Below are 15242 nucleotides of genomic sequence, written 5' to 3'. Positions count from 1 at the left end.
CGATTTCCGATCACGCGATCTGATCGGGACAACCAGTGGCGTGCACAGATAGACACTAGGGGGTTCTAGAGCATCTGCCGTTTTCCCCTCTGGACGGCAATGCCCTTTTGAAAAGAAAAAAAGTACAGTGTACAATTCTTGATAAAAAGCTTCTAATATATTATTTAGGCCCCAAAATATATACATCTCACACTATTAAGGCAACCGTCCGGTTCCACGCGCTGCACAATGTGCCCTTTTTTCCCACTTGAGCACCTGCCCCTCTAAATGTCTGTGCAAGCCACTGGGGACAACACACAAATGATATGATCAGCAAAGCTTGCAAATCTCATACGCCATCCAAATCAAAATCACTACCACGATGCAAAACAAAGCGTGAAAAAGTGATGATGTATTGCACAGGGCTAATTTTGGGCTTGTTTTATACAGTATGTATGTATTGCTATTATACTTTTTGTGCTGTAAATCACATTTTTGGTTGTAAATAGTCTGGTCATGGTATTGTCACTTGTCAGTTTGCTTGCCTGCGGTCAGTAACCACCTTTGAGGACCACAGTACAAATACGTGTTTAACTTTTTCTGTGTTCTGAGCAAATGCATTTATCTTTTAAAGGGACAGTTTTTATGTCGCTTGATTCAGTATTTAGATATTTGATATTCATTTTAGCTGCCCCGCCCCCTTCCTATACAAACCCATTATAACTTCAAACTCCATTTTAACCATGATAGATTCATCGAAAACACCCAACTGTTTTTCTGTTGACTGATAATGTCCTAATACGTCAGGGGGCGGTGTTTTTTCATTTACTGTTTTCATTTAATGTATTTTTTTTATTATTTAGTCTCCTCCGTCGCGCTACGTGATCTGCCACATTTTCCAAAATAATTATTAAAAATAAATGAAAACGGTAAATGGAAAAAACACTGCCCCCTCACGTATTAGGACATTATCAGTCACCATAAAAACGGTTGGGTGTGGCCTGGGCCATGGCTCAATGGTCCAGGCACCTTGGCTGGTAATCCAGTCTGGCACTGTGCCGCGGGTTCGACTCCCGATCCCGACGGCCTTTACTGCATGTATTCCCCACCATCTCTCTCCCCATTTCCTGTCAGCCTACTGTCTGTCCCTCCATAAAAAATATAAAATAAAGGCAAAAGCCACAAAAAAAGTTACAATGGGTTTGTATACGAAGGGGGTGGGGCAGGTAAAATGAAATATCAAATATCTAAATACTGAATCAAGCAACTTAAGAACTGTCTGGGGTGTTTACATAAGCCTGAGTAGATGATTAAATGACCAAGAGTGTTTTTGAAAGTGAAATTTCCCTTTTAAGTATATATCCATCACTGAAAACAGTCAATCAATCAAGCCATATGTTTGCTGCAGGTGATGTGAAGTGTTTTGGAGAGGACTGCTACGCTCTGGCATTTGGAGTTCCTGCGGCTCTAATGATAGTGGCATTAGGTGAGTGGTTGGAATATTTAACCACATGCACCCTAGCATCTCAATTCTGGTCATGCCATAACACTGTAGGTCAAGGGTTCAGGGTTCTCAACGTTTTTGGCCGGGGACCCCTGGAAATGCTTTGGCAATGTCTCGGGACCCCCGCCCCGCCCCCTCCCGACCCCCAATATAAATTGACTGCTACAATAACCTTAATGATGGAGACAATACACCATGAATAAATACTGAAACCAGATATAATCATTAGGGTGTATGCATGTACTATATGTGTACTATATGTAAACTCTTCATTTCCATTTTACAGTCATTCAGTTGCAAAAAAAAGTTTTTTTTTCTTTTTCTTTTTTTTTTAATTTTGGGACCCCCCAAAATAATTCCCCCCCCCCCCCCCCCCCCCCCGAGGGGTCGCGACCCACGGGTTGAAAACCCCCTGCTGTAGGTGAACATTCGGCAGAATACAGGATCTATGACATTTTTATGTGGTTAATAGGAATTGTCAAATGATGTTTGTAATGGCACAGTACAGTACACAAACAAAATTAATGTCTTTAATTAAAAATCCATGCAGAAAGTTCATGCTAGGTTAAGTGAGTGAATCAGTAACGCATCCCCCTTCCATGAACTACCACTACGGCATCTCATTGGTCAGCATTTGTAGCCTATTAGCCGTGCAATCATCACTAACTGTTCACACCTGGACACTGTGTAAACATGGGTGTGTGTGGGAGGCCGGTCCACTAGTTGTTTTGACGGTTCTACGGTTCCTTCCTGTTGATCGAGGCCCACTCCACACATCTGTGATGACAGCCAGTGATCTCCTTTCTGCTGACTGCATCTGATCCTTTAGGATTCATGGCTGGCTGACTCCAGCAGGGCTTAACCCCCCTGCTATCAAAACAAACCATGTTTTTAAACTAGAAGGGCCAGGAGGATGACCCAACACACAGTGGTGGAAAAAGTACTCAATTGTTTTACTTAAGTAAAAGTACCAATACTGCAATTTAGAACTACTTCGTTACAAGTAAAACTGCGGAATTGAAAATGCACTTGAGTAAAAGTACAAAAGTATCGGCATCAAAATGTACTTAAAGTACTAAAAGTAAAAGTACTCATATTGCAGAATGTCCCACTTCGCAAGTTCAAAATGTGTACAAAGCATTGTGAACTTGTAGATCTGCTATCTGCATCTGCTATTTTCAAATGGCCAAAATGTATAGGGTTGAAGTGGTTAATGTATGTTTTCTAATCAAAATTAAAATCGCCAAAGTAACTAGTAACTAAAGTTTTCAAATAATTGTAGTGGAGTAAAAGTAAAAATGTTGGCTCTGAGATGTAGTGGAGTAGAAGTAAAAGTGCTGGAAATTGGAGATACTCAAGTAAAGTACAAATACCTCAAAATTGTACTTAAGTACATTACTTAAGTAAAAGTACTTAGTTACTTTCCACCACTGCCCACACATGATGGCTGTCGACATGGCTTGAGGCAAATATAGCCTTAAAAACAACCTGAAACAGTAATTCAGGCAAAATGTAGTGGACGTAGAAATTTAAAAAATGTCTTCAAAATCCTGACAGTTTTCTGAAAAACCTTATGTTTCTGTATCAGTTGTGCTAAATATGTCATGCCAAGAACCCCAAAGATTATGTGTAATATGCCTCCGCCCCCCCCCCCATCTGAAAATATGTTGTTCCAGGGACCTCCCCAGAATCAAAGATTTGAGTTAAAATGTTCACTCTGTAATAATATATTGAAAGATTTGCGGCACATTGTCACGATTTTTCAAAAATATCTAAAGTATAACATAATGCTTTAAAACACCAAAAGGGGTTCCCGCCCAAAATGAGTGAAACAACGTTAGAATCATGCTAGTGGGAAGTACTGTCTTATCATAAATCCATAGTGTTTGTGGGAGCACAGCCATGTGTGTGTGAGCAACAGTCAAACCATCTGCAACATCAATTGTTATGGTTATACTCCCCAAATGTCTGCTCTGCCTCTGACTGCTCATGCTTTCTGGTTGCAGTTGTGTTCATCTCTGGCAGCGGGATGTACAAAAAGAGTCCTCCTCAGGGAAACGTCATGCTGGACGTCTGCAAGTGTATCGGGGTGAGTCATCTCTCTCTCTCTCGCATGCAGTCACTGTATCGACTCCCCTGGCTGCAACTCTCTAAACAGGCCAAGTTTGGTATTCCTCAAGGTACCGTTATCTATCACTTTGATAGATGGAGGTGATCCACTGGAGACTGTGCAACGAATCACTCTGCTGTTACGCCATTTAGGCCTGACGTCGAAAAAAAAAAATAATAATAATAATAATATATATATTCAAAGATTTGTGCCGCATTTTTACGATTTTTCAAAAATAGCAGACCTACAAGTTCATAGCGTGCCACTCGGTGGCGCGCTATGAGCTTGTAGATCTGCTATTTTTCAATAGCTAAGGGGTTCCCGCCCAAAATAGGTTAAGCCATTTAGACCCGAGGACGATTCTACAAAATGTCTTCTGAATCCTGACAGTTTTCTGAAAAAAAAACATGTTTCTATATCAGTGGTTTTCAAACTATTTCATGTCCCCCAGAATTATATGTAATTGGCCCTGGACTCCAATCTCAAAATATGTAGTTCCAGGGACAAAACTACATAAGCAAAGATTTGAGTTAAAAGTGAGAAATAATATATATTCAAAGTTTGCACACATTTTCATGAGTTTTCAAAAACTAGCAGATCTACGAGCTTGTAGATCTGCTATTTTTCCAATAGCTTTAAAACACCAAAAGAGGTTCCCGTCCAGAATGGGTTAAAGTACACGTACAAAGAAAACGATTTAGGAATATCTATCACTGACGAGCAATGGTCTACATTTCAAAAATTAGTGCACTCTTCTTCAGTATGCGCCAGGCATGGTCTTATACAATTTAAAATATTACACAGGTTACATTTGTCAAAGGAAAAACTCAACAGAATGTATCCAAATGTGAATCCAGCCTGCGACAGATGTGGCCAGTCGCCGGCCACTCTGGCGCATATGTTCTGGCACTGCACTAAACTAACATCATATTGGCAAAGTATATTTAAATCACTATCAGACATTGTTGGAAAACCTTTTGACCGGATCCACTGACAGCAGTTCTAGGAGTTAAAAGCCCCGGGGTCAAATTGTCTACTTTCCAATGTAACATGGTAAAATATGTGACTCTACTGGCTCGCAGACTGATACTGTTGAATTGGAAGCAAGCACAGGTTCCGACTCACACTACACTTATGAAAGATGTTATGCACTATTTGCAATTGGAAAAGATAAAGTTTGAATTGAGAGGGAGTGAAGATAGATTTTACCAGACATGGCAACCCTTCATTGACTATTTCAATAGGTGCACGCTAACCCCTCCTACACAATAGATAACAAAATCAAAAATTGGAAAGAAGAAAAAAAAGGAGAAAGGAACTGAGTGTTTTTTCTTATTTTATTTTCTCATTTAAAAAGAAGAATGTCGTGTTGGGAAAGTTTGAGAGCAAGAGTGTCTGTCCTGTTGTCTTTATTTTGTTTGTCTGTTCACATTTGTCACTGTTTAACTGTTTTTTGTTTTTTCTTTATCACATTTATGTACCTTTTTTATTATGTATTGTATGTCACTTAATTACTCATTATCTGTCAATGATATTCTGAACTTATGTTATAATACAAAAAGCCTAATAAAAACTATTTAAAAAAAAAAAGTACACGTACAATTTCATCCTAGTCTTCATCAGAGTCAGAGTGTATATTACTGTGAAAGAACGTATGAATTGGTCCTGTGAGCTTTAAATGCATTTATTTCTTTGTTTTGTGGTTTACACTACAGTTTGCCATTAGCAACCGCTGGAAGAAATCAAAGAATGACCCACAGAGAAAACACTGGCTCGACTGGGCTGAGGAGAAATACTCGGTAAGAAGGCGTCCACTGTCCTGTACTTGGAAGAAAAGGGCTTGTTCATTTTGTGTTTCCTAGTATGAAAAGTATGAAAAAAATCATTAACATGGTGAAACACATCTTGATGACATCATCAAGATGTGTTTCACCATGTTAATGATTTTGTTCAGACCTCCAGTTCTAGGAAACACAGCATGGGGGGACTTTTTTATTATTTCCACAAAACAGCTCTAAGGTATGTTAATGACATGGTAAAATGTTGAAAATGAGTGGAATGCCCCTTTAAGTACTTAAAGTATCCAAAAGTACGGGCTTCTAAAATGTGTAAATTACAAAGTAAACAAAAAATGAATGATAGCGACAATAGCAGCTCTACACAAGCTCACAATGTGTCGCATCATGACCGCTATGCGCTCACGTTATGAACTTGTAGGTCGACTATTTGCACTATATTTGAAATCGGGCTTAGGATAATGTATTTTTCCTTTTCTAGAAATGCAGTGGAGTGGAGTTTTGCCTTTTGAAATGTAGTGGAGGGAAAGCATCCAAAAATAAAAACACTCAGTTATCGATGCATCGATACAGTTACTGCATCGTTAACACCCCTACAAAATAATTATTACAAATAAATTACAAATGTACAGTACTCATTTACTTCATTACTGTCCACCATTGATGGTCAATATATAACGTACATAATGTTTATACTTTATAGTAACGTGTTGTGGTTATTATGTGTAATAATAAGTATAATAAGACATAACCAATGCCGTCCAATGTTCTGTGTCTTAACAGAAGCGTCTGATCATGGAGATAAAGATGGTTCTGAGAGTACTGCTCCTCTACATCCCTCTGCCCATGTTCTGGGCTCTCTTTGATCAGCAGGTACACATCCCCCCGCCAGGATTCATGTATTTATTTAGATTCATGTATTTATTTATCGCGCATTGCCGATGGTTTTTCCCCTTTCAACCCTTATTTTGAAGAGGCAAATATCCGTAACCGGATGTTACGATGACGTAATGGTGTGTGTGGTGTCTTGACCGGTTGTTGTTCTCTCGCTGGGTAGCCAGACTAAAGCTTATTTACGGTTTATACGGTTCTGGCGGGCTTCGTGTTAAGACTTGCTATTGCGAACAGCAACAGACAATATCAAACTACTTGTATAACGACGTACACTGCTGGTGTCGCTCGCCGTAAATAATCGATTTGCCGATCTGTTAAATCAACAAGCAACATCGTCGGACGTACAACAGAGCATACATGTAGCATTAGTAACTTGGATATTGGGTCCAGTTTTGTTGACTATAAGACTGAAACTAAAACACTAAAAGACTAAGATTTTGATATTTAGTCGACTAAGACTAGACTAAGACTTAAACAATGTCAGATGACTAAATGGGGCTAAAACTAAATGGTGTGTTCAAAAGACTAAGGCTGAATCAGAATTTGCTGTCAAAATGAACACTGGGTGGGTTGTCTCATTTAATTTGGCCCACCGTTTTAGTTCATTAGCACCAGCTGTGAGCTGCTGTGTGTCAAACCAGTCCGAACCATCTGCCAATAAACATGAAGGTTCCTGCCCTTAAACTAGAAGTGTACAGAATTTCCACAACAAGGGCTGGGATTCCTTCTGGAGTATATAGGCACTAATTTGGGTTACCACTGTCCTAAATATTCTAACTAGCTTTTCTTTGGAGTGGCACCTAAACAGAAACCTCTGATTAGAGACAACTCCAAGGTTCAAGGTTCACTTTATTTGTCATCTCCACATGTTTGCACATATAAAAACGAAAGTCGTACTCAGGACCAGCAGTGTATATAAAACACCCTCACATGTTCTCCCCGTGTCCCCTAGGGTAGGTACCCTCACATGTTCTCCCCGTGTCCCCTAGGGTAGGTACCCTCACATGTTCTCCCCGTGTCCCCTAGGGTAGGTACCCTCACATGTTCTCCCCGTGTCCCCTAGGGTAGGTACCCTCACAAAAAACATGCAGTAATCCTGGTCTATAAACTACCTCCCCCCTGGCCAGCCGGGGCGCCTGATGGAGGGGAAAGGAACTGGTCAGAATAACGTGTTCCTTCCACGCGCTAGGTCCGGCTGGGGAAACTCTCCCCTGTCAGGTGAAAATAAGCAGCTTGGACTCCTCATGCATATAAGGAAGCATGAGGTCAGTCCGCTGACACCGTCACACCGTGACCTAGTAGTAGGCCTACTACAGGAGAAGCTTGTATTTATTCAGCTGAAGACCGTTTTGTGAATTCCAGTAGTTAATGTCAGTACAATTACCAAGTTTAATTATAAGACCAAAGGCCCAGATAACGTATTCCTGAGTCCCAGCTAAAGGAGCTCTAAATGGTAGCTCATTAACCACTTTTGGCCTGTGGTGTCCCTGTGGTGTGCATGTCATTACAAGCGAAGATTTTCAAAGTATTAAAATGCTCAGAAATAGCATAGATATAGCAGATGAATAATGTCGCATTGTGACACGGTGTGAACTTCTAGACTGGCTATTTTTGCGCAACACCGTCTTAGGTTCAACCAGTATAGAAAACAGTAAATATGCTAATAATAGCATTCTTTTGTCACAGGGCTCCCGTTGGACACTCCAAGCTACCAGGATGAACATGGCTTTTGTAAGCTTTGTTTTTCATATTTCTTGTCCTGTACTGTACGCTATGCTAATCTGTACAATTGTTACTTACACAAATGTGATTCAAAATGTTTTTTTGTTTGTTTGTGTATTTTATTGTGTATTCATATCAGTTTGTATCACTGATTATACTTATCTCCTTATCTTATCATTCTATGTACCGGTATAATTATGGCCTTGATGATAAGCTTTTGTTGATGCCAAACCTCAAATGTGTCTGAAATCCGAGTCAAACTTTTTCTTTTTTCTTCGACAGGGAGACTCTTTCATATTGAAGCCTGACCAAATGCAGGTGCAGTATTTTTTTTACCACACTAGCTGCTTTTCAGAAAGTGTGTAGGGTTCAAAGGCACACACACACACACACACACACACACACACACACACACACACACACACACACACACACACACACACACACACACACACACACACACACACACGTAAAGCTCAGGTGAATCATCTTTTTATAAGTACCGTATTGACTAATGTTTGACATCATGTGTGGTGTGTGAACTGTCCACTCTGCAATCTCTTCCACCGGTGAGACAGACACCGTGCTTACGGATGTGTCTGTGTAATCATCTCTTACGAATGTGCAGAGCTACAATCTTTATTATGATTTTACGATTTTATTTTGTGTGTGGACATTTTATAGAGTTGTTTTCCTCCCTCCCTCCCCTTCTCGTCTCTCTCTCTCTTAGATGCTCAACGCTCTGCTCATTCTGCTGTTTGTTCCCATCTTTGATATGCTCGTCTACCCCCTCGTGGGCCTCTGTAGGATCAACCTCACGTGAGTCGGTTATATAGCGCCGTTTCACTTACCGTTCTCAACTTTTATGGCCAAATGTACATTTAATTTAACTAGGCCTCTTTTACTGGGTGTAACACGCCGCTCGTGAACACACCTTAACCGCTTAACCCATTTTGGTCTGTCGATAAAAAAAAGGCTTCTAAATCCTAATAGTTTTCTGAAAAACCCATGTTTTTATGTCAGTTGTGCTCAACCTTTTTCATGTCACGGACGCCCAGAATTGTCTCTATTGGGCCACGGACCCCCATCTCAAAATATGTTGTTCCAGGGACCCCCCCCCCCCCCCCCCAGAAGCAAATATTTTAGTTAAAAATGTTCGCTCTGAAATATATATTCAAAGATTTGCACCACATTTTCACAACTTTTCAAAAATAGCAGACCGAGTGGCGCGCTATGAGCTTGTAGGTAGCTTGTAAGTATAACATGATGCTTAGTTAAAACACCAAAAGGGGTTCCCGTCCAGAATGGGTTAACCGCTAAGTGAGCACTAGCATACACGGAAACCAGTTACTACACTTTGAGCATCTGTCCTTGGTCGAAGGGAGCACTTCACCCATTTCCAACCTTATCTTTATTTGTCCTCCTCGCCCGTGCGCGTTATAAGATTCAGACACCATTTCTGTCCAATTCGCTCCCGTGTCTCAGAGGTGGGCTGTGGACACATGTTCAGAAACCTTAGTCCCTGCAGTGTTGATTTCGTCGACTAAAACTAAGACGAAAAATGTTCGTCGACGTCGCTCTTTTTTCACTGACGAAAACTAAATGGAAACTAAATGAAAACTAAGCTATGATGAGTAAGACTAAATATATGGACAATTTCGTCAACAAATAAAAAGTAGACTAAAATGTTAGGAAGGGACTAGTGGACAAGAGATCCAGTATAAGTCATTTTACACTTTGTTGCATGCTGAAAATAGCCGATCTACAAGCTCACAACGCGTCGCAGCGCGACGCGTTGGTGGTTTGTAGATCGGCTATTTTCAGCAAGTGTAAAATCGTCATTACGACAGCATCAAGGCCCGCCAAAATACATTTTAGTTGACTAAATCAACTGTAGATTTAGTCGACTAAAACTAGACTAACACTAAAACATTCCGGGTGACTAAAATGTGACTAAAACTAAGTAAACTAAACTATTCAAGAGACTACGACTAAAACTAAAATAGAAATTTGCTGCCAAAACAACACTGGCTTACTCCGCAATGACATCGTCGACGGGGATTCCAAGCTATGGGATGATAGTACAGCCTTACTTATACAGCCTTTCTTTCTCTTTCTGAAAAGTGAACACGCTGAAATAGAAGCTTTTGCATTGGTGTATTAAAGCATCATGTTATGCTTTAGCTATTGAAAAATAGCAGATCTACAAGCTCATAGCGCGGCACCGAGTGCCGCGCTACGAGCTTGTAGATCTGCTATTTTTGAAAAATCGTGAAAATGTGGCGCAAAATATATTCGTTTTTAACTCAAATCTTTGCTTCTGGGGGGTCCCTGGAACAACATATTTTGAGATGGGGTCGGCGGCCAAATACATATAATTCTAGGGGTCCTTGACATGAAATAGTTTGAGAATCGTCCTCAGGTCTAAATGGGTTAAGGCTTTGAAATCTTGTTTGAAACCAGCAAGTACTGTAGAAAGTAAGGACTATAGGGATGGAGCTCGATAACCGATACCTGAAAAAGATCAGATAACAAGCTTATCGAGTATCCGTTATCAATAAGCTTTGGGCTTATCAAGCCTGTTATGGAGCATAGCGGCCCATGACGTCATCCTATATTACAATTGAAAACATGTGCCCAAAAGCACGCACAGGAACAAAAGGCACCAGCTACTACGTCACTGACACGCTGCAACACGCTGCAACACACACTGCAACAACACACTAACACGACACAGCCTTACCCTCCGCGTCGATCCACGGCTATCTCCTCATGTCGCGCCGCACGGCCACACTCGACACCAGCCGCGTACAAATTGTCATCGCACTGCCACTAAAGCCGGCTCCCGTCCACACTCGCAAACAATATCAATATCAATAATAAACACAAACACGCCACAAGCACCGACACCCCCGCCTAATTTCTTGCCACGTCTATGAAAACAAGCACAGAAAAAATGCCATTCAACACGCTACTTACACACACTACCACTCGCTTACAATACGCGGACCTGGCAACACTACATTCGCTCTCCCATTGGCTCACAGCCCACCACGTCACCCACACAGGGAGGGAGACGATTGCGTGATGCTTCTATGTACAGGATTCTATAGGTCACCACTTTTGGTGTGACACACACACGGCTTCTGTTTACTAGAAGAAGAAGAACTACACAGCGCACACTCTGATTCTAACTTGGACACTTACCATAATGCTAACACGACCGCGTCGACACCTGGCGTGGTACAAGCGGGACAAACACAGGCGCATATATGGATACCAACAACAACACTACACGCACACGCGCGCGCTGCAACAACAAACAGCTACGTACAGTGTGTGTGTGCGTGCGTGCGTGCGTGCGCGGGGGGGGGGGATTTGGATCGCCTCGCGATGCCGCGACAATGGCACTACACTACACAGGGCTCGCCAGTGCCACTACGTACTCGCATTTGCGACTTACAATATCACCGTGCGAATTGTAACATTCACTTTGTAGCACCGCTGCGACTACACAATCCAAACTACTTTAGAGCTACACGTTGCGCCGTTTACATCCACAACAATGTGTCACTCTCTCGGTTCTGCACCGCTGCTGGAGCAGTATAGCACTGTCGAAGGCAGCGCAACTACTCCCCCCCCCCCCCCCCCCCACACACACACACACACACACCCCAGAGAGGGAGGAGAGAGAAGACAGCGAGAGAGAGACAGAGCACACACGTCTTCACGTAGGAACACAGAGACAAAGACAGCGCTTTCCAGTCCTTACCTTTTCTCTCACATTGTTTTCTTAGCTTTGTGACTGACCAATGAGAAGCAGATTGTATTGTCTGCAAAGCAACTATGTGTCTGTCACAAATAAAAGTTCTGTCCTGCAAGCCCATGTCATGTCAACACAGACAAGGCAGCTGTGCGCGCGGTGACTCCTGCAAATTACACTGACCCAATATTATTTTGTACAACCTAGCAAAGCATAACATATGATGGAGAATAGGCTGGTCTCTCTTTTTACAAGACATACGCCATTGCATACAGGTTCTCAACCTTTTTAATTTCAAGGACCCCCATAACTCTGACAGTACAACCAAATGGACCCATAAGAGTCCCATTTCATTCCATTTGTACAGTATCAGAGTTAAAAGTTATAAAACAGTCCATTTGGTTCCATTTGTACACTCTCACAGTTACACACCTGTAGGGTCCACTTGGATCCATTTGTACACTCTCAGAGTTACAGACCTATAATGGGTCCATTTGGAACCCCCTCAAGGAACCATGAGGGTCCCTGGATCACACCTTTGAGAGCCACTGCTTTCAAAAAATACATAACTAATATAGAGCATATTTGATCAATTTAATGTTAGGCTACAGATTATTTTCACATCTGAATTTAACAGAACCGCCCACGCACGACACATGCACATGCACGACGTGCACGCGCATGTCCACATCCACATGCACGCGCGCATGTGTCCTCTTTTTGCTCATTCAGAATATGGTATGCCTACACACTCAACATCATGCAAACACGCACATTGCGCAAACGACTGCATCGACACCTGGCGTGGAACAAACGGGACCAACCGAGGCGCATATATGGATAAGAACAACAACACTACACGCGCGCGCGCGCACGCGCTGCAACACAAAACAGCTGCATAAAACGCGTGTCACTGTGGACTTCTGTATCTGTGGACTTCTGTATCGCAACGCGGGGCAACGCAACTCTGGGATGAGCGGGCCGAAGGCCCGCGAAATTCTAGTGTTTAAACAATCAAGACAAGAGGCGATCAAGAAATAAATGTAATCATCCATGCTGGCACAAACATGTCGGTCTAAAAGTGTATTGATACCTGCCAACCAGCGCTGTCTGGGTAAACAAAATTACGCTTTTAATTAAAGTGACGGTACACACATTAACCAGTTAACAGTTTCTTTAATATTATTTTATTGGTAAAAAGGTCAATTGCCTTCTGTCTGTTAGAAAAGTACTGTATTTGAAGGCCCTAGTAAAAGATACTGGTTCTGTTCAGAATGTATCGTCTCCCGTCTTTCCACAAAATAGTAGAAAATGCTCGATAGTGGGTTCGATAAGAACCCGTCTCGATAAGCATGATCGATAGCTTGTTATCAATAAAAATTAACGAGCTCCATACAAGGACCAGTTCAATGAGGCTGAATGAGTGGAGTGCTTCTTTACATACTCCCAAGCAGATTTGGTCAATTCACCCTTTGTTGGTTGTGCCCCTCTTCGCACCCATTGGTTGCCGTTTCGTGGTTGGACAAATATCCTTTCTCTCCATCCACTATCATTGAAATAACAGGTTTTTCAGTTGCTTCGTATTGATATTCTGTGCATGCGATTCTTGTTTTAAACTTGGTGTCAGTAAAAAGGAACATCACAGGTGACTGGGCATATCATGTTTGTTTTGAGTTTTCTTTTTCTTCCAAAAATTATGTTTTACGTTGCTGGGGGAGCCATTGAAGCTTTATTATCAATGGAAATACATGTTCTATGTATTTCCGTAGCCCCTACACATTATTGTTAGTTTGTCACAACTTATTTTCATGCAAATGGTACTGTGAGTAAACACACACGCGCGCACACACAGGCACGCACACACGCCGTTTATACACGTAGCTCTTAAGTCATAAAGGACACATTTGCAACAGATGTTATTGCTCTCAACCTAGTCCTCTTATCAGGCAATGCGAAGGAAATCACTGTTGAGAATGAGAACGATGTGACATCATAAATGTGGAAAACACCTACAGTATCTGATCCATGGTGACAAGACATCACACCACATTCAGAGCAGATGCTAATTTAACCCATTCTGGGCGGGAACCTCGTTTGGTGTTTTAAACATTATGTTATAATTTAGCTATTGAAAAATAGCAGATCTACAAGCTCTACAAGAACTTGTAGGTCTGCTATTTTTGAAAAATCGTTAAAATGTGTCTCAAATCTTTCAGAAAATTGTCATGATTTTGTTTGTTTTTTTTCGACGTCAGGCCTGAATGGGTTAAGATTATACAGTGTCGACCCCTGTTGATATTGTGTGTGCATACATGTGCGTGAGTGCCTTGCATTGGCTCACTATTCCCTATTCCCTATTATTTAGACCCCTAAAGAAGATGGCTGGTGGTATGATATTTGCGGCGTTGGCCTTTGGAGCAGCTTCCTTGGTGGAGTGGACGGTTGTGGTATGTATGAGACGATGAAAATATGTGACTCTGTGTATTATAAGTACAGTATACACTTATCACATACAGTACCAGCCTTTCATTGCACTGGGTGAGGGGAAAGCAACGAGAGTGGCAACTGATATCGGATTACTGTTATTAAAGGGGCATTCCACTCAATTTCAACATTTTACTATGTCATTAATATACCTTAGAGCTGTTGTGTGGACATAATAAAAAAAAGTCCCCCCATTCTGTGTTTCCTAGAACTGTAAGTATGAAAAAAATCATTAACATGGTGAAACACATCTTGATGACATCATCAAGATGTGTTTCACCATGTTAATGATTTTTTTCAGATCTCCAGTTCTAGGAAACACAGAATGGGGGGACTTTTTTTTATTATGTCCACACAACAGCTCTAAGGTATATTAATGACATAATAAAATGTTGAAAATGAGTGGAATGCCCCTTTAACCCTAGGGGCCCTATTTTGCGTGTCTTAAGTACCAGGTCTTATGACTTAAAGGAGAACTTTAGTTTGGACACAAAAGATTACGGGATCTACTGAATGTGTCAAACTGACATATTGAGCCTATGACACACAGTGTGGCTTCCCCCCCAGTAGGCTACTTTCACATTCAGTAGATCCTGTGATCTTTTGTGGCCAGATGTAATTTCCTGGGGTCTAGTAGGACTATAGTAAATAATACAAAAATAAATCGCTATAAAATTTTGTAAAAAAGAAATACATATTTAGCCCCATGCTCGAATAGGGATTTTAGCTGTCAAAAACATCTAAAATCCCTAAAACGAAAGAAAGCAGCAAATTAAGAAAATAAATCAACACTCATCTTTTACTTTCTCTAATAACAACCTAAAACATGAACCTTGGTTGGGAAAAAAAATAAAGTTGTCCTTTAACTTAAAGAGATTGTGACATAATTTTTGTAATTCTTCTTATTTATTTATTTTTGTTTTCTGAGCTCAATTGCACCCAAAAACCTGATGCTCTGATTTTCCTGTGGAGTGTGATGTAAGAGCCAGC

At 41.2% G+C, this 15242-nt stretch overlaps 2 protein-coding genes across 2 annotated transcripts in view; one reads left to right on the top strand and one right to left on the bottom strand.

Annotated features, from left to right (window-relative positions):
• Nucleotides 1-15242, bottom strand: part of cyp27a3 (cytochrome P450 family 27 subfamily A member 3) — a 187113-nt gene that overhangs the window by 54546 nt on the left and 117325 nt on the right. The gene's annotated exons all lie outside the window — the stretch shown is intronic.
• Nucleotides 1-15242, top strand: part of LOC306935583 (solute carrier family 15 member 2-like) — a gene marked incomplete at its 5' end in the record, with an annotated part of 35734 nt that overhangs the window by 9027 nt on the left and 11465 nt on the right. The window contains 8 exons of the mRNA XM_079518681.1: nucleotides 1388-1465; nucleotides 3490-3572; nucleotides 5309-5392; nucleotides 6173-6262; nucleotides 7970-8014; nucleotides 8288-8323; nucleotides 8736-8824; nucleotides 14134-14215. Of these exons, the coding sequence (XP_079374807.1) occupies nucleotides 1388-1465; nucleotides 3490-3572; nucleotides 5309-5392; nucleotides 6173-6262; nucleotides 7970-8014; nucleotides 8288-8323; nucleotides 8736-8824; nucleotides 14134-14215 (587 nt within the window). The remainder of the gene's footprint in view (nucleotides 1-1387; nucleotides 1466-3489; nucleotides 3573-5308; nucleotides 5393-6172; nucleotides 6263-7969; nucleotides 8015-8287; nucleotides 8324-8735; nucleotides 8825-14133; nucleotides 14216-15242) is intronic.

The sequence above is a fragment of the Electrona antarctica genome, assembly GCF_951216825.1.
Source record: "Electrona antarctica genome assembly, chromosome: 13".
In the NCBI taxonomy this organism is placed as follows: Eukaryota; Metazoa; Chordata; class Actinopteri; order Myctophiformes; family Myctophidae; genus Electrona; species Electrona antarctica.
Note: the sequence above shows the minus strand (reverse complement) of the source record. Positions and strands in the feature narration are given on the sequence as shown.